At 49.4% G+C, this 25,804-nt stretch overlaps 2 protein-coding genes across 10 annotated transcripts; one reads left to right on the top strand and one right to left on the bottom strand.

The window, feature by feature from the left end:
* The first annotated feature begins 552 nt into the window (after positions 1-552).
* Fbxo46 (F-box protein 46) lies at positions 553-14,796 on the top strand. 5 transcript variants are annotated; one of them, XM_047530111.1, is made up of 2 exons: positions 553-629; positions 11,884-14,796. In XM_047530111.1, exon 2 carries the CDS (start codon positions 11,962-11,964, stop codon positions 13,771-13,773), a length of 1,812 nt encoding a protein of 603 aa, XP_047386067.1. In that variant the 5' UTR covers positions 553-629; positions 11,884-11,961; the 3' UTR covers positions 13,774-14,796. The 5 variants fall into 5 exon arrangements, with proteins under 5 accessions (XP_047386067.1, XP_047386069.1, XP_047386070.1 ...); XM_047530113.1 differs by lacking the exon at positions 553-629 and adding an exon at positions 9,656-9,687; XM_047530114.1 differs by lacking the exon at positions 553-629 and adding an exon at positions 9,838-11,350.
* Positions 14,797-16,474: 1,678 nt separating this feature from the next.
* Positions 16,475-25,568, bottom strand: Qpctl (glutaminyl-peptide cyclotransferase like). 5 transcript variants are annotated; one of them, XR_007105543.1, is made up of 8 exons: positions 25,304-25,566; positions 24,674-24,817; positions 23,460-23,741; positions 21,701-21,853; positions 21,500-21,599; positions 20,906-21,022; positions 18,444-19,164; positions 16,475-16,801 (listed from the first exon to the last, which is right to left on the bottom strand). XR_007105543.1 is itself a non-coding variant. In XM_047529805.1 (7 exons), the coding sequence occupies exons 1-7, from the start codon at positions 25,511-25,513 to the stop codon at positions 19,019-19,021; spliced, it is 1,143 nt and encodes a 380-aa protein (XP_047385761.1). In that variant the 5' UTR covers positions 25,514-25,568; the 3' UTR covers positions 17,026-19,018. The 5 variants fall into 5 exon arrangements, 2 of the variants coding, with proteins under 2 accessions (XP_047385761.1, XP_047385760.1); XR_007105544.1 differs by lacking the exon at positions 16,475-16,801 and adding an exon at positions 17,026-17,578; XR_007105542.1 differs by lacking the exon at positions 16,475-16,801 and having other exon boundaries at positions 17,026-18,567; positions 18,754-19,164.
* Between the last annotated feature and the right edge of the window lie 236 nt (positions 25,569-25,804).

The raw sequence follows: 25,804 nt of genomic DNA, 5'->3' as shown, positions 1-25,804 counted from the left end.
GCATAAAGTTAACATGCAATATTTACTCAATCCATGTATACACTGTTCTAGGTACCTGAACACGTGCATAAACATCGCTGCCCTCTTGGAGTTTCTATTCTGTGATGGGGACTAGCCCCTTGTTTGTGAGCTTTCCTCCACCCTTCTGTTTTCTTATTTGTAAGGAGGGGGTGATAAGAGCACGAAGAGCGGGAATGGATGGGAAAGTTGGAAAGCATAAAGAGCACCGTTAATTATTGTGTTAATCAACTTAAGTACATCAATAAGTTTCCTCAACTCTCCACCCCTCACCAACGCCCCTTTTCAATTGCCACTATTCCCTTTCCAAGGGCCAAAATGGAGGAGGTTGGACTTCATCTCCCAGCGGGCCTCGCGGAGGCACTTTAAGCGCATGCGCCATCTAGTGCCCCTTTGCCTCCTGGGAGTTAGAGTCGTTTTTTAACTCTGCCCGCCTAGTTTGCCTCTTACCCCACCTCCAAGCTCCCGTACTGCCTTCTGGGAGATGTAGTTCGTGGCCGCCCGGACTCCAATTCCCAGCGGGCTTCGGGGCAAGAACCCGGAAGGGGAGGCTGGAGAGGAGCGAGTGGGGGAAACCCGCGTAGCCGAGGGAGCTGCAGCGCGGGGAGATGGTGAGAGCCCCAGGCGGGGTCCGATGGTGCTTGAGAGTATGGGCGGAGGTTCAGGACCACGGGCGAGAGGGAACAGGCTGAGGCTAAAGAAGGGGCTGGGCGCGGGGAGACTGCTGGGGGAGGGGATTTGGGAGGAATTGGAGTCGAGGGGAGTAGAAGAATGGGGGCTAGGGAGGGGTCTTGGAGATGAGGAGAGAGTCGAATTTTGGAATTGATTATAAGGGGGCTCAGAGGTGGGGAAGGGGGCTCCGAGTTGTAGACGGGGCTGAATGTACAGGTAGAGACCCCGAAGGGAGCAATTTCGAAGGGAGTAAGCCTGGGGAACGTGGAATGGCATTGGGGGTCAGGGGGTAAATGGATTGAGGGAGCCCGGAAGCTCCAAAGGATAGGCCAACCGTGGATGCGATGTTGGGTTCTCTGGATCGGATTCGGGGCAGGAAGGCAAGTTGAGGGGGTGGGAGGCAAAAATCAATGAGAGGGTAGGTTAGGCTCCAAGTGTAGCGGGTGGGGTGGGGAGTTTGAGATTAGGGTCCCGAACGTAGAGATCCTTTGCTTAATTCATCCAGAGACTCCCGATTAACTGGACAGTCACAGAACTCTAGGATAATATGGACAGAAGAGATTGTAGAGACAGCCTTTTGTACCCACTCACATCCTCAGTGGGATTTAGAAGAGCGTAGTGGTTTCTGAGTGTGGACAGTCCAGTATTCAGATCCCTTTTTCTGCTCCTCCTTTGTGACCTGGGCAAGTCTCCTTTCTGGAAGCCTTCCGTGCCCTTATCTATATCATGAGAACAACAAGCATGCCTCCAAGAAGAGGGCTAGAGGGAGGCACCTTAAAATCGTTACTGTTGGTGGGAGAATAAGTCCCAGTCCCAGAGCTGTTGGTGGGAAGTTCCCCATGCCAGGAATGTGACTGGGTTACAGCTGCTAATGGATTCCCTCCTTTTCAGTCCAGCCCCAGAGGCGTTTTCTCAAAACCTGGCACTGATCTGGGCACACCCCAGCTCAGAAACATGCAGGGACTCCCCACATTCTATTGCAGCTAACACTTAACTGTTCTTTGAAATGCCTGGCCCTGTTTTTAGTGGTTTGTTTATATTAACTTATTTAATTCTGATGGCATCTCTAAGGTGTAGTTGCTCCATTTTACAGAAAGGAAGCAGAGGCACAGAGAAGTTAAGCAACTTTCCCAAGGTCAGCCAGAATTGAAAAATAGACTCAGGATTCCCACCCAGATAGCCTGTCACAGAATCTGTCCTTTAACCATTATAATCTAGTCCCCTTTCCTTCTCTGAGGTACAATGTGGTGACTAGAGACAGAGACCCAAACAACCTTAAAAATTTATTTCTGCTATATATTTGGTGTGTGAACTTGGACAAGTCTTTTGGTCTTTCCTCTCCTATTAAATCGGGTCAATAATGCTAGGAAGGTTATAGGGTCCAGGTAGGTAATGCCTAGAAAGTGCTTAGACTAAGTATTCAATGCGTGCGTGTTGTCTTTTGAATGGAAACAGACTTGACAGAGAAGGCAGCCGGGGAGGGCTAGTGAGGGAGGCATCAGCCAGGCTGCAGGCTGCCTCCCTTTATTTCTTTCTCATGTTGCTCCCATTTCCTGATCTTTCTAGTTCCTAACCCCATTCCTAGGCTTCTAAGTCCAAGTGTGATTCCCAGAGAGAGTGCTCAGAAACTCATTCTGTCCCCATTCTTATTCCTGTCCCCCTGGCCAAATATAAATAATTCATTTGCCAATGCATAGTCTGGTCCAATTCCAGGTGTTTCTGTGAATAAGAAATATTTCTAACAACTGAGATGTTTCTCATCCTCCCCCCACGGCCCCCACCTTTGATCACTGGGACCTCACTGGGCAGTTTGGCAACTTTGTAATGTACCTTTAAACAATTTGGTTCATTTGCTGTGAGCCTTCTGGAGTTACAAGTTCCAATGACTGACTGATGGTTAAAAGTACTCATGTCAGACAGGCCCAGGTTCATGTCCCTTCCTCTGTTGTCTGTCCTTGGCCAAACTGCATCCCTTCTTTGGGACTCAATTTTCTCATATGTAAAATGGGACCGCATTCAACCCATGAGGTTCTCATAAGGAGTTAATGTATATAAAATGTCTGGTGTGTATTAAGTTCTCCAGGGCTAACTCAGTTGGTAGAGTGCTTGCCTCACAAACACAAGGCTCTGGGTTCAAATCCCCAGCACCGCCAAAAAAAAAAAGTTCTCCATAAGTGTGCGGTCCTTCTGTATTTTTATTCTTTGAAGAAAAATGTTTTAATCATAAACTCTGAAACCAGAGTGCCTGAATTTGGATCTTTGTATCCTGACTCTGTCTCTCACCAGCTGTGTGACCTTAACTCCTTTGCACCTCAGTTTCCTCTTTTGGAAAATGGGAATTCATTCCTTAAGTAGTCCCCAAGTGTTACCAGAGCACCTACTTTGTGCCAGGGCCTGACCTTGATGCCCTCTGCCCTCAGGGAGCTCACCATTGTCATCCTGCCAGGGTAGTTTTGCAGTACTAGTGGCCTTATGCTTGTTGGGAATTTGGGTGTGTCTGTTCTTGATTCATTTTCAGCCCCTTATGCCAGCCCTCCCTGGTGTCATTGCTCTCATGGATTTTGAACATTCTGTCTCTGGCATTCATTGAATTATCTGAAAATCTATAGGTTTGAGAGAAAGTTGCCCAACTCTCACTTGTCCCTGTCCCTGTGTGTCACCTCGATGAGCTGGCACTGTTTTTCCCTTGTCTTCATTCATTTATCTTAGAAAATGCATCTGCTTTCCAGGTTATTTTGCCTTTTCTCAAAATCTTACATTTGTTTTCAGTGTGTGCTTGTCTGAAGCCTGTACGTGCAAATGATATTTTTACTTGTTTTTCTTTTTTGGGGGGACTGGAGATTGAACGCAGGCAGTCTGTCACCGAGCTATCCAGGCTAAATCCCTAGCCCTTTTATTTTTATTTTCTTAATTTTGAGATATGGTCTCGCTAAATTGCCTAAGCTGACCTTGAACTTGTGATCCTCCTGCCTCAGCCTGTCTGTCAAGTAGCTGGGATTATAGGCATGTACCACCATGCCCGGCTATTTTTACCTTTGTGTGTGTGTGTGTACGTACTTGGAATTTAACTTGGGGCATTTTACCACTGAGCTACATCTTCAGCCCTTTTTATTTTTATTTTGAGACAGGGTCTGGCTAAGTTCCTTAGGACTTTATTAAGTTCTGAGACTGGCTTTGAACATGTGATGCTTCTGTCTCAGCCTCCCAAGCTGCTGGGATTACAGGTGTGTGCCACTGCACCTGGCTTGCTTTATTTATTTATTTATTTATTTATTTATTGATACCAGGGATTGAATCCAGGGGCACTTAACACTGAGCCACATCCCCAGCCCTTTTTATATTTTTATTTTGAGACAGGGTCTCACTAAGTTGCTCAGGACCTAAGTTGCTGAGACTGGCTTTGAACTTGTGATCTTCCTGCCTCTGCCCACCGCAGCCACTGGAATTTACAGGCATGTGCCACCACATCTGGCTGTTTTTACCATTTCTAATGGCATATTTCTTGCTATTGTGATAAAGCTGTCTTATTCCTAAAACGCAGGCTTTCTAAAAGGGCTGACTGGTGACACCTATGGGTGGTGCCATCACTGACCCCCATTATTTAGAATCAGCCCCCACCTCCGGCCCTCTTACCTGCCAATTTGTTTTCCGATGGCTCTTACCACCTTGGGACTGGCTGCGTATTTCTTTTTCCTTTCTCCAGTTAGCATGCCATCCCGTGAGGACAGGCATTTTTGTCTCCTGATCCCTACATATCCTCAGTGCCTGGAACTGTGCCTATCACTAAATAGGTGCTTGTAAATATCTGTTCAGTAAGGCCCGGAACCCAACAGTTACAAAGAAATGGCCCTTTCTTCCCAGCAGCTCCAGAGGCTGAGGCCGGAGGATCCGGAGTTCAAAGCCCGCCTCAGCAACTTAGCAAGGCCCTAAGTAACTCAGTGAGACCCTGTCTCTAAATAAAATATAAAAAGGGCTGGGGATGTGGCTCAGTGGTTAAGTACCATTGGGTTCAATTCACAGTACCAAAAAAAAGAAAGAAAGAAAAGAAATGGCCCTTCTTTGTTTCCTACAAATGACTTGGGATCAGTTTCATCTCAGAATGTAAAATAAAGAGAGAAGAAGGTGTTGGCGCTGTCAGTGATTTTTCAGATCCTTGAGCAGCCTCGCTTTTTCTTTATTATTCCAGCACCTAAACCTTCAGCCTCCACTTGGTGCCAGGTTGGCTTGGTGCTCTGTTGGATTGGTTTCAGTAAATTGTCAGCCAACAGCCAACTCAGGGGTCGGTGCTGACATTACCCCTGCTTTACTTTGTTCGCAGTCCTAGGGTGAAACCCAGAACCTTGGGCATGCTAGGCAAGTGCTCTACCACCGCTACAACCCTGGCCCCATTATCTCCATTTTATGGAGGAAATGGAGACTCAGAGGATTAAGCAGTTTGCCTGAAGTCACACAGCCTGAAGTGGAAGGCTGGGATTCAGCAGGCCTTGTCTGGGTTCTCTCCGTTCCCAGCCTGTAGATCCCTGGGGTTTGGACAGTTCCTACCCACAAGGAGCTTTTAGTCAGAAAAGACAAGTTCTGAGGGAGAAAGGCCAGCAGACCCTGGAGTGGGGAGGTATGGGTGGACTGTGGACTAAGGGGCAGTGGAGATGGGAGATGAAAGTAACTGACCCGGGGACACAGCCTACCCTCATTTGCCACCAATTCCTGTGACTGGGAGTACTTGATGCTTACCCTGCCCTGTGTTGGGGGTGGCCCTGGGGCTAGGGGGCGGGGCCACCCGTTGCTCCCTGGGTGTATCAGGATCTATTCACTCTTGATCATTTCTTTCCTTCTTTCTTTGGTTTATTCTCTCATATATTTTCCCCCAGTGTCTTCAGTGGGATGCTTCACTTGTTAATGTTCAGCTTTTCTCTACTCTTTTTGCATTTATGGAGACAGCTGTCCCCAGAACTGCAGCACAGCTGGCCTTGGAAGATCTCCCTTGACTTCATCTGGACATTCTTTCTGCTTCTCTTCTTGATCAGATCTTCTTTTCTCCATATGATAGCTCCCTTTTTATTGGTTTGCGCCTTCATTTTGATGAAGCAAATGCCCTGGCTGCTTCTTGAGAGAGGGTTCCTGGGATGCATATTTTTTCTGAGAACTCCTGCATCTTTGTTGAAGGGTTTGAAGGAGTGATGTGGGCCTGTTGTGTTTGGAAGGATCCCTCTGATTATCATGGAAAGGATGCAGCAGAAGAGCTAGACCAGCAGACTGGCCAAGCAGGGAGGCTGGAACTGTGCATCTGCAGGGGTCGCTGAGGTCCCAGCCTTCCTGAAACTCACAGGCTGAAGGGGAGAGAGACTCTCACCCACTCAGCTCATTGCTATTCAGCAGTGACAGGTGACAGGTGTTGCAAGAGGAAGCCTGAGGCCAGGGAGATCACATGTAGCATGAGAAGGTATGAGGATAGCCCCCTGGGGGAGGTGTCTTATGCCTCAGTGCTAGGGCAGGATTTTCACAGGGGTGCTGGCTGGGGCACCCAGGAGTTGTGCTGAGGAGCAGATATGCGGAAGCTGAGCAGCATGACTGTGAGGAATTTATATGTTCACCATTCATTTGTTCAAATACTGTATCACGCACCTATCATGCCTTGCTTCTCAAACTTTAATGTACACATGAATGCCCTGGAGAGCTTGCTCAAGTACACATACAAAGTGCACAGCTCTGGGGCAGGGCCTGAGAGTCCGCGTTTCTAACAAACTCCCAGAGGATGCCGTGTTGCCCCTGCTCCAGGAACCACCCTTCGGAGTAGCCAGGTACTCAGCACGGATCCAAAAGCTGGGGAAGTAAAGACAGAAATGGCAGCCCCGGGGAGCTTTCATCTTGGCTAGGACAGCTTTGTAAAGGAAGTTTATAGCATACCAGATAGTAATGTGCTAGAAGGAGAGGCAAATCAGGGCAGGGGCACCAGAGAGTGTGTGTGTTGGGTGAAGGGCTGCAGATTTGAATCAAAGAAGGACTCAGGGTGATTTCTGAGCAAAACCGGAAGGAGGTAAGGGGCAAGCCCTGGAGATAATCTGGGGAGGAGCACTTTAGGTAGGGGGAATAGTGAGTGCAAAGGCCTTGAGGACTGAACAAGATAATCCACGCGGAGTGCTCAGCAAGTTCGGTGAATGGAACTCCCTCCTTATCTTTATTTATCAGAATGGCCTTTGTGTTGTAGTGGAGATCTTGAGCTCTGGAGTCAGCCCAACTCCTTCCGTTGATTCAGAGTTCTCCTGCAAAACTGTTAACAAGGGCTTTTCCTTAGCTAAGCTGTGCCTCAGTTTCCTAGTTGTTGATATGACTCTAAAAATAGTAAAGTGATGTGAGAATTAAATGAGTTTGTTAAGTGCTGAGAGCAAAGCCTGGCCCACAGTGACTGCTCGGGTACTCACTGTTGTTGTGTTTAATACACTTATATTGGTCATGATTGCTCTTTTGGATGTCTTCCCCCTTTCCCATGAGCTATTTCTGGTGAGCTCAATATCACCTATGTGTCCACAGCATCCAAGCCAGGGCCAGCACGCGAGATCCTCAGTGAATGTCAGATAGGTTTTTGCAAAATGCTCCATGTACACTAGGAATTTTAAAATGTAGATGCCCTCATTGTTGGGGGCATTCCATCAGGTTGTGAATTATGTGGTTATGTGGTTAAGGTTCTTTTTTTTTTTTCCTCAAGTGGTCTCTTCTGAAAATAAGTTTCCCATTACAATTGTGGATTTACCATTTTCTATAAATGTCTTCTGCAGGGATGGTTGTTTTCTGCTTTTATGGTTGAGGCCTTACTTCTAGGATCCTATATGCTGAGAAGTTTTGTGTATTATGGGTCAGTTTGTTTTATCACCATATTAGTCCCTAATACGACCTTTCGTTTCTGCCAGTTTCTTTCACTCCTTCCTTCCCTTGGTTCCTTTTTGCTTGGCCAGTCTTTTTCCATATTGTTATTTTTCATCTTTCTGGGTCATGAATGGGTCTTCATGGAGTCCTCTCTGATGCTGACCTAGTGTAGAACTTTTTCCTGGGCTCAGAAAATCCTGTCCCAGACCCTGTCTCCCCTCTACACAATCTAGTAAGGAAGACACATCCATCCTCAGACAGATGACCCAGAGTGGCAGGGCTGGGAGGAGGGAAGCAAGTCTTCCCTGGGGCAGATGAGTAGTAAGGGAAGGGCCTCTCTATATAAAGTTACACTTGAACAAAGATCTGAATGAAATAAGGAATTGAGCCCATGTGCAACCTAGGGGAATGTATTGTGGTCAGCAGGAACAGCAAATGCAGACAGGGAAGGGAAGAGTTTATGACTTTGAAAAATAAATAGCAAGGAGGCTAGTGTGGGTGGCAGGGTGGAGCCTGAATCAGTCTGGGGCCCTGGAGGAAAATATGCTGAACTGAGATCTCAGAGAATATAGGGGGGAAACAGCAGGGCACAGTGACTCTGCAGTCAGATCCCCTGACTTCATATCCCTGCTCCAACTCACACCAGTTCTCTGTGACCTTGGACTGGTCAGGCACCCTGCCCTGCCTCATTTTCTTCATGGATATAGTGAAGAGGATAATAACACCTACTGAGGATCACACAGGGCCTGAGTATTCTTGAGAGCTTGTTTGGAGGTCCTAGCAGGGATTGCAGCTACTCCTATACACTTAGCCAAAGCATAGTCCTCCTCTATAGAGGAAGGTCATCCTCTTGACCAGCGTGGGAGATCCACACGGAGCAGCGTGGAAGGAAGGGGACAAACACCTAGCCAGCCAGATTAGCCGAATCAACGGTGGCAATCAATAGGGTGACAGATGTCACTGCCAGATCACCCTCACATCCAGAGCCTGGGTATTCTTAACTACTCTATATGCCGGGTCAGGCGTCCCAGAGCCCACGGGGGAGTAGGAGGGGTGTTGAGTGCCAGAGTGGAGGAGTGGGCAGGGATGAGGCCTGACAAGTGGGGTACCTGGGCTTTCCCCCACGTGACACTGGGGAGCCAATGGCATGTTCTAAGCTGGGTGGGGCAGGAGTTAGTTTACAGGTTTGTGCTTTAACAAGACCCTTCTGGTTGTGCTTCTAGCTGTCCTGTGGGTATAGCTGGAGGCAGGCAAGACTGGGGGTTGGAGGGCAGGAAGACACGCTACTTTTGAGTTTCTCTTGAATGGCTTGACTTAGAAAGGATCTAGACCAGAACTCACGGCCAGCCGTATATGCAATTTTAAGTTAACATATAATCAATACTTAAAAACCATTTTCGAGTTGTTTCCTGTTGTGAGTGTGAGTCAGGTTTGGGGGTACCTGGTTGGAAAGAATGAATGGACAGGTAGGTCCTTGTGGCCACATAGCCTGAGCATTGAATGCCAGGCCTAAAGACTTCAGCTTAGTGTTGTGGGGACTGTCGCAGGGCTCTGCCTGTTTGTTTTTAAAGGTAAAGTTATTTCTCCTGCCCCGTTTCCCAGTCGGGAAATCTCTACCTCCAGGGCTCGCAACAAAACCTTGCACTCAAGGATTTCTCTGTACTTCCTTTGGCCGCGAATTTTCAATTCCGGAGGCTGCCTGGCCCTTTAAATCTCAGTTGTCAATCAAGGCTTCTGTTAAGAGGGAACGGCAAGTAATAAGCTTCCCTTTGAGTGCCGGAGGAGTGTCGCTTCTACCCGAGTCTGGTTCCTCCGTTTGGCAGGACGATGGGAATTCTCTATCGCTCCCTTACTGTGGCTGTTTCCATCCCACCGCCCCCTCGCGTCACCTCTCGCCTACTCCTCCCTATTTCGAAGTTGGGCCCCTTCGCCAAGGCCTACCTTATATGGGCACGACCCCGAACGGAGGCCGTTCATTGGCTGAGGGCGTCACGCGCGCGTCTGTCAACAAAGGGGCGGAGAGAGGTTAGCCGCGCGAGGGCGGGAGAGAAGGCGCGTGGGGGCGGGCCCTTTTCGCTCTTGCACGCATGCGTGTGTGGCGCCACCCGCTCCTGCCGCCTGCGGGAGGCGCTGCGGGTGAGGGCTCTTTGGGGGCGTGTCTAGATTTGGAGGGTCACCTGAGGGGCTCGGCAGAGTTCCTTGAGGTGGTCACAATGTTTGAGAGTTTCTTTTGTATTTAAGTGTTATTTTCTGGTGAGGAAATTGCGAGAGTGTAGGGACTGTTGGGGGGTTCCCTTGAGCTCAAGGCGCTTTGGGGTTTGGTTTCTTTTGTAATGTGGGAGGGTAGGTTGTGTTTTAAGAGTTTCCTATATGTTTTGGGGTATTTGGTGGGTATAGGATTTGGGGAGCTCCTGGAGACACTTGGAAGCAAGGAGCCCAAGAGTACCCATTCCGATTCCGGAGCCAGGACGCCTGGACTTGCCTGTCTTTACTTCTACCTGGCTGACCCTGGGCAGGGGATGTTCCTTTCTGTGACTCACCTAGAAACAGGAAGTACTAACCCCACCTGCCTCCTAGGGGCTGGAGGAGCAGCAGTTTTAAAACAGTGCGCTGTGAGTGCTGAAAGCACGTGTCTGCTGTAGTAACATTTGTGAGGATTCTTTTGACTTTTGGTTAGAATACTTATTTGGTTTGGGATTTGCCTTAAATGTTAGGGGGTTTTTGTGTTTTAGTTCTTTCGCGTGGCCAGGGGGTCCTGTGGATTTAAGGGGTTTGTAGAAGGGATGTTTGAACTGAGTATAGAATGTTGGGAAATTGAAACATCTGTGAGGTTGGGAGATGGCTGTGTGCCTTGGAATCTACGAAAAGTTCTTTGAGACCGGGACTTTCTGTGCTGGAGGGGAGTTTTTACATTTGGGGGTTTAAAGTAGTATTTGAAAGAGTGTGGATATTTGAGGGGAGAGTATTGAGATTCTGGAGATAAGGGTAGGAACTGATTATGGGATTATGAGAGGAGGTAAAGATGATTAGAATTGAAATTTTCTTTGTTACTGATGTCTGTGTTTGGAGGTCATGCAGAACTGTGGAGTGAATGAGGAATCTGGAATTGCCTGGTTTTCGAGGGACAGTCTATACTGCAAGAGTTGGCAGACTTTTTCCACAAAGGGCCAGATAATGAATATTTCAGGCTTTGCAGTCTTTGCTGCAGCCCTGCAGCTCTGCTTTTGTAGCATGAAAGAAGCCATAATGCACATTTTAGTAAAACTTCATTTACAAAGGCAGGCGGCAAGCCCTTGGTCCATAGTTTGGAGACCTCTGTGGTCTGCAGGCATATGGAACTTTGAAGTTTGGAGGGTTACTTTCATTTTAGGATGTGTTGCTAGGGACTTTGAGACTAAGACATCTGCTGCTTACTGGTAACAAGAAGAAAGTGCAGTGGAAAGTGGTCATATCGGATTCGTTACCAAAATTACCTCCACGTTAGGTCATGTGCATAAATTTGTTGCAAAATAAAATAGTCATTATTGAGAGCACTGAACTGAGGGGTCCAGAAACCAAGTTTGAGAGACTGATTTTACTTCAGACCTACTGTCCCCTTACCTGTGTGACCTTTCCCCACTCTGAGCCTCAGTTTATTTGTGTACAATTTCAAGAGGGAGCCAGACATAGGTGCTTTTATCCTGGGGGTCTGTGACTGTGCTTCAGGGAAGCAGCTGCAGAGCCTTTGCAAGGGTGAGCTCTCTTAGGCGAGGATACCCAGCTTTAAGAGATTCTCAAAGAGCCCCATGAACCCCCAAAAGTGAGTGTCTTAAGGGCCTGTCCGGCTCTGATCTCAGATTTTCTTCCCTCACCCTGTCAACCTGTTCCTTCCTCTGGACTCAAGTAGCCATAGTTGTGGGCAGGGCTGGGAGTGCCTGTCTTTTCCATAACTGGCTACCGGGAGAGCAAACGGAAAAAGGTGGATTTTTTCTGTCGACTGGCAGTTTCACTCAAGTTTAAAGGTCATGGCAGCAGGAGGCCTCTGGACTGTGAGCAAAGGCCGTCTGGCGGAGCTGTAGGATTTGTGGGAGTGGAGCAAACCACAAGTTAGGGCCACATTCTGTGTTCAAAGAGAAGTCATCCCCTCTTCATTCCTGTTTGCTCACCGACAGGTTGGGGGGTGGATTTAGGGGTTTTTGGTTGTGTTTTTCCCAGTGGTGCTGGGGATAGAACTTAGGGCCTCTGGCACCTGATGGTCTAACCTGGTGGGTCTCTCCTGGAGAGGTTGAGGTCAGGTGCTGGGCAGGGGGCAAGGCTGTTCCAGCTCCTTATTCTGCTCTTCCCTGTTTCCAGGTGGCATGTGGAATCCCCCACCACCAACCTGATCCTGAGATACGGTGACTTCCTGCCTGTTTGTCATCATCCCCCAGAATGGACCGTGGTGGCCTCCTGCCCTTCCAGCTCTGGTGTCCCCGGCCCTTTGGTACCTACTCCCAGAACCAGCCGCGCCCGCCTTCCACAGCCCTCAAGTCGTCGGCCTGCTCGGAGCCTGGTGGTGGGGCCGAGCCTGACCGTGGGCCTGCCCACTCAGAGAACACCCCGCCCGCCCTGGCCGCGGAGGCCCCTGCCACTCAGCCTGCTCCACTCCTCTCAGCAGCAGGTGCTGGCGACGAGGGTCGAGTCCTGTTGGACACATGGTATGTTATCAAGCCTGGGAATACAAAGGAGAAGGTGGCCTTCTTCGTGGCCCACCAATGTGGTGGAGGCAGCCGGGCCAGCTCCATGAAGGTCAAGGGGCACTGGGGCAGTGACAGCTCCAAGGCCAAGCGGAGGCGGCGCTGTCTGGAATCCACCAAGGCTCCCCCAGACCCAGGGGGCCAGGAGGGACCCCCTGCTGCCGAGGGGGGCCCCTCTTCAGCGGGGGAGGATGTGGACTTGCTCTCTGTGGCTGAGATGGTGGCCCTGGTAGAACAGAGGGCTGCCCTGGCCCTGCAGAGCTACCCCCGCCCCACCACCCCAGCGCCTGTAGTCTTTGTGTCGGCTGAGCAGGGTGGACCACCTAAGGGATTGGGGTCCGAACGGAGGTCTGGTGGTGGTGACTGCAGTCGTGTGGCTGAAGCGGTAGCCCATTTTGAGGCCCAGCGGGACAACCCTCCAACCAAGGGCCTTCGCAAGGAGGAGCGGCCTGGGCCAGGTCCCGGTGAGGTACGCATTGCCTTCCGCATCTCCAATGGCAGGGAGCCCCGTGCACCAGACGGCAGTCTCCCCAATGGTGGCGGGGGCCGGCCTGGTTGTGCCTTCCCTGGCAGCCCAGGTCCCGGGGCTCGAGCCAAGGACAAGATCACTTGTGACTTATACCAGCTCATCAGCCCTTCCCGGGATGCCCTTCCTAGCAATGTGGAGTTCCTGCTGGCTAGGGCAGATGAAGCCAGCGAGGCTGAGACCCCAGCCCCTGCCAGGCCTGAGGACACTCCCCCCGCCCCACCCCCGCCCCCTGCCCGGGACTGTGGCGCATCAGGCTTTCACGTGGATGTGGTGGTGACGGGTGTGGTGGACGAGTGCATCTTCTTTGGTAAGGATGGCACCAAGAATGTAAAAGAGGAGACAGTGTGCCTGACGGTCAGTCCCGAGGAGCCACCCCCACCCGGCCAGCTCTTCTTCCTCCAGTCTCGGGGTCCAGACGGGCCCCCTGAGCCACCCCCTGCTGATGCGCCAACCACATTGCCAGGCCCGGATGATGCTGAGGGGACAGCAGACACCTCCCTGTGCCGCCTTTACCGTCACGTGTCACATGACTTCCTGGAGATCCGCTTCAAGATCCAGAGGCTGCTGGAGCCACGGCAGTACATGCTGCTGCTGCCAGAGCATGTGCTGGTCAAGATCTTCAGCTTCCTGCCCACGAGGGCCCTGGCCGCCCTCAAGTGCACCTGCCACCACTTCAAGGGCATCATCGAGGCTTTTGGCGTCCGGGCCACAGACTCACGCTGGAGCCGAGACCCACTCTACCGTGATGACCCTTGCAAGCAGTGCCGCAAGAGATACGAGAAGGGCGATGTGTCACTCTGCCGCTGGCACCCCAAGCCCTACCACCATGACCTGCCTTACGGACGTTCCTACTGGATGTGTTGTCGCCGAGCTGATCGCGAGACGCCGGGCTGTCGCCTGGGCCTGCACGATAACAACTGGGTGCTGCCTTGCAATGGGCTGGGTGGGGGCCGCACTGGCAGGGAGGAGGGGAGGTGAAGCCGGGGGAGGGGGAGGGAGCCCACCATGCCCACCCCTCCCCCATCCCCTGGGAGCCAGGGACCAGGATTGGGCCACCAACCTACACCCCAGTCCAGGCAGTGTTCACCCACCAGAACTGAGACCAGGATCAGGGTGACCCATGGAAACACTCTGACCCCTGTTGGTTTTCTACTCCTCAGACCCAGGGCCGTGGACCCTCAAGTAGGGTGTTTTTTATCAGCATCTCAGTTTCTTCTCCATTCAGCCCCAACACTGTCCCTGCCACTCTCTACACCCCAGGGACCCCCCCAGCAGGGAGCTGACGGCAGCTAATTTTGGTCCCACCTAAGGCTTCCCCCATGCTGGCCCCGCTTCCACGCTTTCTCCCAAGTTCCTCATCTCTGGAGCTGTTTTCTCCCAGGAGGCTACAGCACCCAAGGTTAGTACCTTTCCAAACTTACCACACTAGGGCTCACCTCCTTTTTTGGAATTGGGGGCCATCAGATCATAAGGTGGATCTGGCACTTTATTATAACAGCCTGCCATTTCTATTTTTCTGATGAGAAAATAAAAATCAATGTTGTCTCCTTAACCTCAAGCTACCAGTCAATCCCCTTCCCCTACAGGGGAAGAGGAAAAACCTTGAATTATAGAAATGTTCCCTCTTCCCGTTATTTAAGCTATTACCATCACTCCTCCCCCCAGTAAAGCTGTGAAGCCCTTTGCCTCACTCTGGATGGCGTGGGGGGCCAGAGGGCAAGGGACTGTGGGTTTGAATTTCTAGGTGGTTTTTCCTTCAACTATGGGTACTTGTTAAGGCATTGGGGTCTCTTCACCCCCAGCCACATGCTTCTTTAGAATCTTTGGGTCATTTGGGACCTTGAATTTCAGGCAGTTTGGTCTGGGGTGTTTTTTTGTTTGTTCTGTTTGGGGGTTGTTTTTGTTTTTTCATAATTGTGGTTCTGGAAGCTTCTAGTGTGTGGCATCTGACCAATTTTGAATTGGTCCTTTCTATAAAATCAATATTTATAAGGCTGGGCCCAGACTCGTCTATGTGTTGTTAAGGGAGGGGAATTGGAAAGAGAAGAGCATCTCAGGCCTGTGTACATGAGGACGGGAAAAAATAGAGAAGGGACCCTTAGCCAAGTTCTGAGCCTGAGATTATTTTCAGTTCTTCTCATCTGTGTCAGTGTGAACTTGAAAAATCTCAAAATAGTAGTAGCTTGAACAAAACCATTTTTCTTTCTTTAAAAATCCAGTGTTGAGCAAAAATGGTGGTCCTGGAGACATCAGGAACCCAGCCCCATCATTGTTTGGCTCTGCGCTCAGCCTTGTGGCCTGAGATGACTGCTAGCAGAACTCCTGCCTGACCGTGTTGTAGGAGGGGAGCCCCTTCCTCCCACAAGTACTGTACTGCACCCCTGTGCATCTGGGAGCTCAACACTTGCCACACGGAAGGGCTGAGAGGGAGTCTGGGAATGTAGTCTTGTAGCTGCGTGCAGGATGCCCAATCAAACACCTGTTGATTTAAGATCCCTGTAAAGTTTTAAAATATTCAGTTAGTTATTTTGCTAAATAAAAATGGGATTAAGACATCTTTTAAGTATAAAAAAGAAAAATGGATATTGAGTGGGAGCTAGCAGTTGCTGATGTTCTTACCAGGGAATCAATTTCCAGAGAGACTAGGAGCTACCATAGTAGTTATTCAATGCTTAGAGTTTAGAATTGGAAACCTGAGTTTGACTTTTGACTTGGTTTTTTGGGGCTTCAGTTTCTGGTCAGGTGTGAGTAGATTATTGGATCCTCCTGCTGAAAACAATGAAATAAGAAGTTTCCCTAAGAGCATTAGATAGGGGTTGGGGAGATAGCTCAGTTGGTAGAGTGCTTAGCTTGCAAGCACAAGGCCCTGGGTTCGATCCCCAGCACCGCGCAAAAAAAAAAAAAAAAAAAAAAAAAAAAAAGGAGCATTAGATAGTAAAATACCGGAAGGACCTACCAAGCCAAAAATTAAAGGGAAAGGTACATGGGCCCTGCAGTCACTTTTGCCCATAGGGCATTTGCTGAAGTGGACAAACTTGGGTTTCCTATATGACATCCCTACTGGGACAGACAGGCAGAAGTCAAGATCATAGTCCTAAGCCCAATGTGGGCAGAAGTCCTGCCCAGTGAACTAAGAGCCAAGAGGAGTGGAGATCCCAGAGAACTACACACTCGGGTAAGCATGATCCAGAAGACTGTAGAGATGATTGAAAAGTAGGGGAGCACTAGAGCAAAGGGAAGGAAAAACACCCTGAGGATTTGGGGACCTAGACTGCACAGGTTTCCAGCCAGGTTCACATCACCTGTGTGATCCAGGGAACTTTTTGCTGAGAGGTTGGGCAGAAACAATGGAAGGAACTGTCACCTAGAATTCTACAAATTATCTTTTCAGACAATGAATTGTAAACATACACACATGGAAATAAAGCAATATGAGCAGGAACCAGCAGAAATAACCCCCTAGACAGGTACAGTTTTCAGATGGTGGAACTCAGTCACATATTATATTAGAGTACAATATCTTAAATGGGGTTAAGATATCAGCAGGGAACCCCAAACTAAAAACTCTCCTAGAGGATTAGGAAGAAAAAAAGCCCATAGATATAACTTATAGAAATGAAAACAGTAACCAAAATCAAAAAGTTCAATGGCTGGGTTAAAGATAAAGAGCAAATTAGACTTGACTGAAAAAAAATATTTATTGAATTAAACCTGAGAAGAAAAATGCAACACAGAAACACAACAGAACAAAACAAACCTGAGAAAATACGAAAGAGGTTACGGAGGACAGTGAGAAAGTCTAACTCACATTCCAGAATTAGAAGAAAGTGGTTCACAGACAACATTTAAAGACACGATGGTTGAGAATTTCATACTAATGAGCCACCAATAAACCCAGTGAGTCATAGCAGGGTAAATAATGTAACATACACCCAGACACACTGCGGTGATAGTGCCCAGCTATGTGATCTTGGGCAATTGGTTCCTCTGAAGCTGTTTCTTAAATCTGAAAAATAAGAATACAGGTTGAGTATCCCTTATCCAGGATGCGTCGGACCAGAAGTGTTTTAAGATTTAGGGTTTGGGGGTAAGGGAGTGCTTGGTATTTTTGCATATAGATATTGCAAGTTAAAAACAAAATTCAGAGCTGGGGATGTAGCTTGGTGGTAGAACACTTGCACATGCACAGAACCCTGGTTCCATCCCCAGCACCACAAAAAACAACAAAAGTCCATAAAACTCTTTTGCTTTATTTATACCTTATACACAGAACCTGAAGGTAATTTTATACATTTTTAGTGCCAGCATTTTAACTGCATCCTGTCACCTGGTCAGGGGTGGAATTTTCCACATGTGAAAAGCTGAGCATTTCAGATTTTTGGATTAGGGACACTCAACCCACCCCAACAATTCCTCAGAAGATGGTAAGTGCTCAAAACTGTACTTAAATACACACCTATGGTCCCTTCATAGAGTGAAGCTGAGAGAGCCCAAGTGTGAAGTAGGTGTGGGAGCTGCGAGGCTTGCAGGCCACGAAACCTGGGGCAACACGGCCTTGCCAAGCCTCAGCAGCCTGATCTGTAGGATGGGTCTAATAGCCATCCTTACCCTGGATCAAGCCGGAAGTGTGCATGGAGCCATTTGAAAGCCACACGCTACTTTTTTCCAGCAAACTTCATCCGGCACAGGTGACATGGGGAAGGGAGGTGGGACACACAGGGGTCCTTGGAAGCACAGCTGCAGGTGAAACAACTGGTTCACAATTCTCTCTCAGCCACCTCACCTGCAAAATGAGGACTGAAATTGTACCTACCTCAGGATTTGGGGAAAGACTAAATGAGTTGACAAAAGTAAATTGCTTGTGCCCAGCACAAGTAATAGTAGGTACCCAATAAATATCAGTGACTGGAAGAATCTAAATTGAGGATCTTCTGGTTTCCTCCCTAGTTTGGTAACTTGCGTTTCAGTTCTGGCGTTCCCTTGAGTCTTCCACAGCCTCAGGCTGGCTTGGAAGGCCCGAGTTCACCTTCCCCATTTAATGACCTTCCATCTTGTCTGGGGATGGAGCCCAGGGCCTCCCACATGCTAGGCAAGTGCTCTACCAGCGAGCTACACCCCATGTGGCTCTCTCCATAAAGGGTTTCCTTTTGAGGTTTCCTAAGTCGCTGTCCCTGCACCAAGCTGCATCCTTGAAGACAGCATTTCCCAATCTCTGCCAAGAGACTCCTTCAGGTTGTCACAGAGTCCCAGCCCCTCCCTGGAGTCCTGGTTCAGTAGGTCTGGGGTGGGACTTGCAAGTCTGCCTTTTTACATAGCTCCACAGCTGAATATGAAGATGAGGTGGGGTTGGGAGGTTCCTCCTCACTGACTCCCAGTTGTACCCACCATCTCACATGGTATACCCATAGCTGATGGTTTGGTATAACTACTGTGGAGCCAATCTAGGTCTGTCTGATCCATTCCTACCATAAATGCTCTCAAACATTCCAATCCCCATGTTTCCCAAAATATTTTATTAAGTACCGAGTTCCGTAAGGTGTTTCCCAATAATGGGGCTCCCTGATGAGACACTTTGAGAACGACTGCATTCTCTGTCCTACTGTGGAGAATTCAAGTTATGCAGGGAGAAAACTCATTTAATGTCTCACCCCACTAGGTTGATCTCTGATCCACTTAAAATACTGGTTTGTTGCCCTTTGGGTCAGGCAGATCTGGAGCTCCGAGGTCTTGGCTTCCGTCTCTGTTCTGTCTGAGCCCAGCCTCTGTGGTCTCCTGGGGGAGTTAGAGGTTTGACTCAGGCAGGAGCAAGGCTGCCATTCTGGAGAACCAACCCACATAGAAACAGAAGCCACAGAGGCTTCATTTGGTTGGGTGCTGCTGCTCCAGATGCCAGTCCATTGTTTGCTGACTAAAAGAATAGCATTTGGTCCCTGTAGACCTTTCAGACCAAGTGTTTACCTCAGGGCAGGGCCCAAGCTCTCGTTCCTCTGGCTCTCATCCCCACGGTGGTTCCTTCCATGTCCTTGAAGTGGGGGTAGCTTCAGACAAAGGAAAGAGGATTTTCCACTTGTAGCACAAATAGGAGTCAAAGGTGTCAGGAAGGCAAGCCGGCACACTGGAGGTGAACCCAGCTGAGCTCCCCCGGCACAGGGTGCCTTGGCATATGTCCTACTGGGTACTTCTTCCTTAGAGTAAGGTCCTCCTGAAGCATTGACCCAGAAGGCTAGAGCCCCAGGTATTCAGCCAGGAACACAGCGAGGATGCGGCTCAGGTTGTAGACAGTGGGTGGGTGGAGATTGGCCTCAGTGTCCAGAGGTGTGTGCCAGACGGAGGGGAAGGGCGTTGAGATGAGATGGAGCACAGGCACCCCTGAAGGCAAAAGAGGAGACGTGGTCAGGCCTGCTTTGGCCCACAGCTGATCCAGAGACCAGACCTGGGCTCCGAGTAATCTTTTGGGAACTCTGAATAAAGAGTTGAAGTATGTGAGGGTACATGTTAGTTATTTAGGAATTCAGTATATCTTGTTTTCATAACAAATTAGAGAAACTTAATGGATTATAGAGAGACTAGAAGATGAGAAAGATGTCCTTGATTCTCCTTGCCAGGTATACATTTTCTTGTTAATAACATTTATATTATACTTGCTGGATTCCAGACCCTAGTCTAATCTCATACATACACACTTTATCCTTAGAGTAAATCCTTTTTTTTTTTTTTTATGCACCATAAATTTATATTTGTTTAGAGTAAATTCTTTAAGTTAGGCACTTACTATCATTACCTTCATTATATTTTTTATTTTTTTGAGACAGAATCTTGCTATATATAGCCTTAGGCTGGTCTCAAACACGGGTTCAAGCAATTGTCCTGCCTCAGCCTCCCAAGTAGCTGGGACTCTTAAGTATACACTGCCGCGCCCAGCTTTTACCTTCATTTTATGGATGCAGAGATTGAGGCAGAGGGAAGCAGGGAAAATGACTGCCTGCCTTCCCACCTCTAGTAAACGGTCAGGATTTGAACTAGGCCCCAGGATTAAGTCTGTGTTGTTAACACCTGCACTTAAGTTGGGTTCCTGTCCTCAGAGTGCTTGCCTGTGTGGGTCCAGGTGGAGCCAGATTGTGGCCCATCATTCTATCCCTCACACCTAGTTCAGCATCTACCTTGAGAAGCATTCAGCATTGGCTAAATGAATCAATAAAGAAGCCATTGTTATTGAGGGTGTAGCTCAGGGTTGGAGTGCTTGCCTAGCATGTGCAAGGCCCTGGGTTCATCCCCAGCACCACAAAAAAATACAATAAAACAAAGAAGGCATTATAAGGAATGCCTATTTGTTGAATGAGTAAATTATAGAGTAAAAATGTTAAAAGCAGTTCTTAGCACTTACTATATGCCAAGCACTGTGTAAGTAGGCATTTATATACCTGGTCTCATCTAATCCTGAACTCTTGTGAGTGTGAGTGTGCGTGTGTGTGTCTGTGTCTGTCTCCATTTTTCAGAAGAAATGGACTTAGGCTAAGTAATTTGCTTTAGTTCAACGAACAATAAGCTGCAGATCCTAGAACCTAGATCTGTCTATTCTAAAATCTACATTTTTAACCCTACACCAGATGTGTTCAACCCTGACTGGCATCAAAACTATGTGGGAGCTTTGTAAAGATCATGCAGACCTTAAGAGTGCGAATTAGTAGGTCTCAAATATGACTGGGCACTTTTTGAACTCCTTTGGTGATTCTGCTGGGTCTAGGGATGTGGATCAGTGGTAGAGTGCTTGCCTGACATGCATGAAGCCCTGGGTTCAGTCCCTAGCACCACCAAAAAAAAAAGAAAAGAAGAGAAAAAAGAAAAAGGATAAATCTTGCAGTCACCGTGGCACAAATAATTAACATTTCACATGCTTCTTAGGTACTGGGCACTGGGTCCAGATAAAGCCTTCACATTAGCACAATGCCCTCCACAACATTCTGAGCTATCCCCATTTTACAGATGAGAAAAGTGAGGCACCAAGAGGTTAAGCAACTTGCTACCAGCCCCCACCCCTGGGAAGGGACCATTGCCAGGGCTGAGTTGTGGCTTCCTTGGACCCCCATTCCTCCTTGCTTGCAGCAAGTACCTCTGTGGAGGAAGGGGAGGTGGTCATCCTCCACAGAGCCAGGGGGCTCCCCGGGCTGGAAGTACATCACCTCCTGGGGATGAGACTGTAGCAGGTTCAGACGGTGCAGGCGCTTTTCTGGAAGTGGTGGGGATTAAAGGAAAGGGTTAGTCCTTGGCACTCAGAGAGACTCCAGTTCACACATCTGAGGAGGATCAGGGTCCCAGAGACAGAACACTATTGTCCCAACATGAATGAACATTTTTCCTTACTGTGGCCTTGCTACACTTCTGGTCTCACCTAATCCTGAGTAGACGCCCCTCTTATTGTTGGATCATGCCTATTTTACAGATAGGAAATTGAAGCTCAGCAAGAGAAAGCTCGTGACCAAGTTCACAGACTCAGGATATAAGCCTGGCTGTCTCTGCCCAGAGCCGTTTTGTAATCTCTACACTTGACCTCTGTGGGATCAGCTTGTATCTCAGCCTTGGTTCCTCAGAGATCAGGCACGTGGAAGGAACCCTGGATGAGCCTAAGGGGGACAGGCGCCTGGCCCACCAGCTCAGCTCTCCCTCCTGCATCCCAGGCTGCACCTGCCTCTGCCTTCACCCTTACCGATGCTCCTCAGCCGATGGAACCAGCGGAGAGTGCGGGGGAAGTGACTGTAGAAGGTTGGGTTGGGGGCTCCCAGAAGATCAAGAAGCACAAAGAGCTCCTAGGGAGAAAATCCAGGGTGGGACGGGGCTAAGCATGGTCCTGCCGACCCCACTCCACCTTCTCCCTCCTTTGCTAGAACCCAGTGGGCCTTGGTCTTACAATAGCCTGGATCCTGGTGGGGCCGGGACTGTGGGGTATGGATTCCATGAGCTGGGCTAGGTGCCGGGAGCCATAAAGGGAGTCCTTGGGTCCCCACTCCTTCAGCGCCTCTTCACCATCCAAGAAGAGCAGCTGTAGTGTCACTGGGGCTGCCTGTGGGAAAAAGTATCCAAAGCCAGCTTGGTGCCAGCCCTCAGCATCAGCTCACCCACATGCCCTGCCCACCTGCACTCTTGGACAGGACCAAGCCAGAGTGCCTGGGTTCAAATTCACACCCAGGTGCTCCATGGCTGAGCAGATAAGGGTAGGTTAATAACTTTTTGAAGCATTAGTTTCCCTATCTATAAATGGAGGTAATTATAGTTCTATCCATAAGGTAGGATTCGGATCCAGGCCTCAGAAGAGTGCCTGGCATATGATAACTAAACACAGACTGGCTCGTTTATTATTCATCAGGATCAGTTTGGTGGAAGACACCCACAAATAATATATAAACCATGAAATGCAGTCAGGACAAATGCTTCCAGGAAAGAGCAGAGCAGAGGGATATGTGGCCTACCTGGGGCATGACCTGGCCTAGAGAGGGCCTGGGGTCTGCTGGGAAGAACATTTGCACTGAGGTGACAGGGTAGGAGCTGGCCTGGCAGGTATGGAGCAGAGGGAAGAGTATTTCCAGGCTAGGGAGCCACATGGACTAAGCCTGGAGTCATGGAAATGAGCCAGAGCAGTTTGAGAGGCGACCAGAGGGGTTAGTAAGGTCCAAGATAATTTAGGCTTTGTCCTAGGGCCCCTGGGGAGCTATGGAAGGAGTCTGAGCAAGGGAAGAGCATGATATTTATGTTTTCATTTACTTATTCATTCCACAAACTTCTAATGATGCCCTAGCCAGGCAATCGTCTGCCCCTGGAGATACAGTAAGAAACAAAAGAAGCCAAGTCCCTGCCTTCATAGGATTTATTCTAGTTGGGAGACAGGAAAACAAAACAGAAAATACCATAAAGGGCCAGGGGAGGGAAGAATCAAAGTTCACTGGATTAGACAAAAGGGAAGGGAGGGGGATGGGAATAGGAAAGACAGTAGAATGAATGGGGCGTCACGTTCCTATGTTCACACGTGAATACTCAACCAGTGTAACTCCACATCATGTTCAACCACAGAAATGGGATCCTAATTGGAAGAAGTTATACTCCATGCATGTATAATATGTCAGAATACATTCTACTGTGAAGTACATCTATAAAGAACAAATTTAAAAATAGTTTAAAAATCACCATAAAGCATGGGATGATGACAGGGAGCTATTTTAGGGTGGTTGGGAAGGCTCTTTGAAGAGATGTCATTGGAGTGGATACTTGAATGAAAGCCAGGAAGGAGGAAAGCACATTCTATGCACAACAAACAGAATAAAAAGCAAGTGCAAATGTCCTGAGGAGAGGACTCTGTGGGTTTGAGGGTCATGGAGGAGATAGGTGTGACTAGAGCAGAGGGAGTGAAGGGTACAGGGTATGACATGAGACTAGAGGGTGACAGGTACAGGCCAATAAGAATTCTGGTTTATACTTGGAATAAACCAGAGTTATAAACCAGACTCCTTACTGGAGCCAAGGGAAGATTTGGGCAGAAGTGGGACAGGATCTGACATTCAAGACATGCAGCTCAGTGCATGGAGTGTAGGTTGGACGAATGACCAAGACAAGAGAGGCGGGTGGACCAAGGTAGAGGAGGCCCCCCCACCCCTCCTTCCGCCCCTGTTCCTCACCTGCTCCTTGGCCCTGCTCAATAACAGATCAAGGGCCTGGGCCAGCTCCAGTAGCAGGGCACAGGGTACAGCCGAATCCGTGGCCCCTACAAAGGGGGCTGACCCGGGAGGGAAGAGCTTCGAGTCATAATGGCAGGCAAGGGTAAGGTGACGGGCAGCCCCTGGGTCCAGTGTGGCCACTATGTTGCCAAAGTCCAGTGGCCCCAGGGGCGTCAGCGCTGTAAAGGGATCCAGTTCTACATGCCAGCCTGCTGTCAAGGTCCTCAGCGTGGCCTCCAGGAACTAGTGGCAAGAGAGAGACGGGAGGGTGGACAGGGACTGGGGAGGAGGCGGGGAGAAGAGCCATGTGACCTGAGCCCTGCAGAATGGTCAGGGTGACTCAAAATTCCCATTTTGGTTTAAATCATTCCCTTGTCACACATCTACTGAGTACCAACTGAATGCCACCTGTTGGGGTGACCTCACTCTTGATGTCAACAAGACATCACAGCTTATTCTTTTTTTTTTTTTTTTTTTGGTACCAGGGATTGAACCCAGAGGTGCTCAACCACTGAGCCACATCCTCAGCCTTTTCTTACATTTTATTTAGAGACAGGGTCTCACTAAGTTGCTTAGGGTCTAGCTAAGTTGCTGAGGCTGGCTTTGAACTCTCAATCCTCCTGCCTCAGCCTCCCAAGCCACTGGGATTACAGGGATTTGCCACCACAACCAGCACAGCTTATTCTTAAACATCTCTATGTGCAAGCCCTGTTCTCTGTGGGTAGGGGTCATCAACAAGTGGCCCCATTAAGGGAAGATTCCCAGAGAGGTTCAGAAACTAATCCTGGGTGAGGTGGATTGGAAACACAGTATCTGAAAGGCAATGTAGAGATGTTATACCACCAGCTGTGATGTCTACCCACTTCAAACCCCAAGTCTACCATTTATATATTAGCTGTGGGATTCTGGGCCTCAGTTTCCTCATCTGCATAGTGAAGTTCCTACTGGTTCTCACCTCATAGGGCTATTTGTTGGGTGTGCCTAGCACACAGTAAATGTTCAATGCCAACAGTGCAAACTGGTAGTATGTGCATGCCTGGGACTCCAGAGTCAGATTAACTCCAGGGAGAGCCCCATTCTTCCCCTTAGCTGATTTGGAATCCTGGACAGGATGTCTATTTCCCAACTACTGGGGGACGGGTAGAGGTTCAAGGATTAGAGGTAGAACCTTTTACCTTTCTGACCTGGAGATTGCCTGGGCTGCCTGGGGTTCGCACAATCAGCATAGGGCGCAGGTAAGTACTCCAGAGACGCTGCGGGTCTAGTTGTCCCACCACCCGTCGCAGCCTGTCTTCCGGGAGGCTTCCAATCGGCGGGGCCTTGAAAGGAGATGGGATACGGAAGAGAAGAATGAAAGCAACCCCTATTCCGATCTTATCCTGGGCGCCATTGCCCCCAAGGAGCCCCGGTTTCATTTGGCAATGTGTGGCCTCCAGCATGGGAGAGTTCTAGGATAAATCCTAGACTCAGGAAAAGTCCCTCCAAGTCCTTCAGGTCCAGCCTGCCGAATCCTGACGGTGAAATGGAAGCCCAGTGAGAAGAAGAGAAACTTCCAAATAGCTGACTCGAGGCGTAAAACCCAGATCTCCCTATCCTGTCACTCCAGACGCTTCCTCCTAAAGGAGCGCTACTATTACAGAACAAGCTTGAAGCCTTATTGGTAAAGGGCATGCGCTCAAATGACGGAGAAGAAGGTGGCACCTGCGGTTAGGGACATACGATACAGCCACGTCAACCGAAACTCTGGGGAAGGAGAAGTGGGAAACGTGTACCCCTGCGGTGCCCGGGCCCCCGCCGGTCCTCACCCGCAGCTCCCGGCCCCGCGACAGCTCCTCAGCGCCGCGGCGCCAGCTGCTCCAGATGATGTAGAACGCGGAGCCCACGGCCAGCGCCAGCAGCAGCAGGGGCAACAGCTGCACCCGCGGTAGCAGGCGACGTTTGGGTAATGAGGGTGGCTCGGTGAGGCCACGTTCCCCGAGCCGTAGCCGGGGCCGACCGCGGCCCCCGGAACGCATAGCAGCTTTGCCCTAAAACCGGTAGGGGACCGCGGAATGAGTTTAGGCCCAGCCAAGTTCCGCCCCATGGACTCACAAACCCAATGAGCAACAAGAGCGGCCGGACCATCCCACCCAAGAGAGCAGTGAAACCAATGGGATTTCGCGTGCTGAAGACACGCCTCCCTGACTCCCTGGGGCATTAGGGTTGGCTACCCTGAGGTCTGCACAACCCTAAGGGGAGCGCGGAAGGAACAGGGACCGCCCCGCGGAGGAGGAAAAGCCAATGAGCAGCGTTTGATCGTGGAAAAC

This window comes from Sciurus carolinensis, chromosome 16, assembly GCF_902686445.1.
Source record: "Sciurus carolinensis chromosome 16, mSciCar1.2, whole genome shotgun sequence".
In the NCBI taxonomy this organism is placed as follows: domain Eukaryota; kingdom Metazoa; phylum Chordata; class Mammalia; order Rodentia; family Sciuridae; genus Sciurus; species Sciurus carolinensis.
The sequence above is the reverse complement of the archived record's forward strand: the minus strand, read 5'-3'. Positions and strand labels throughout refer to the sequence as shown.

What these genes read in the sequence shown, in the direction of transcription:
- Qpctl (XM_047529804.1), bottom strand. Translation starts at nt 25,513, where the DNA reads ATGCGTTCCGGGGGCCGCGGTCGGCCCCGGCTACGGCTCGGGGAACGT. An exon ending in CCATCGGCTGAGGAGCATCG is followed by an intron (nt 21,023 to 21,499) that starts GTAAGGGTGAAG and finishes CACCACTTCCAG; the next exon opens with AAAAGCGCCTGCACCGTCTG. An exon ending in CCTCCCCTTCCTCCACAGAG is followed by an intron (nt 19,165 to 20,905) that starts GTACTTGCTGCA and finishes TTTTGCCTTCAG; the next exon opens with GGGTGCCTGTGCTCCATCTC.
- Fbxo46 (XM_047530111.1), top strand. Translation starts at nt 11,962, where the DNA reads ATGGACCGTGGTGGCCTCCTGCCCTTCCAGCTCTGGTGTCCCCGGCCC.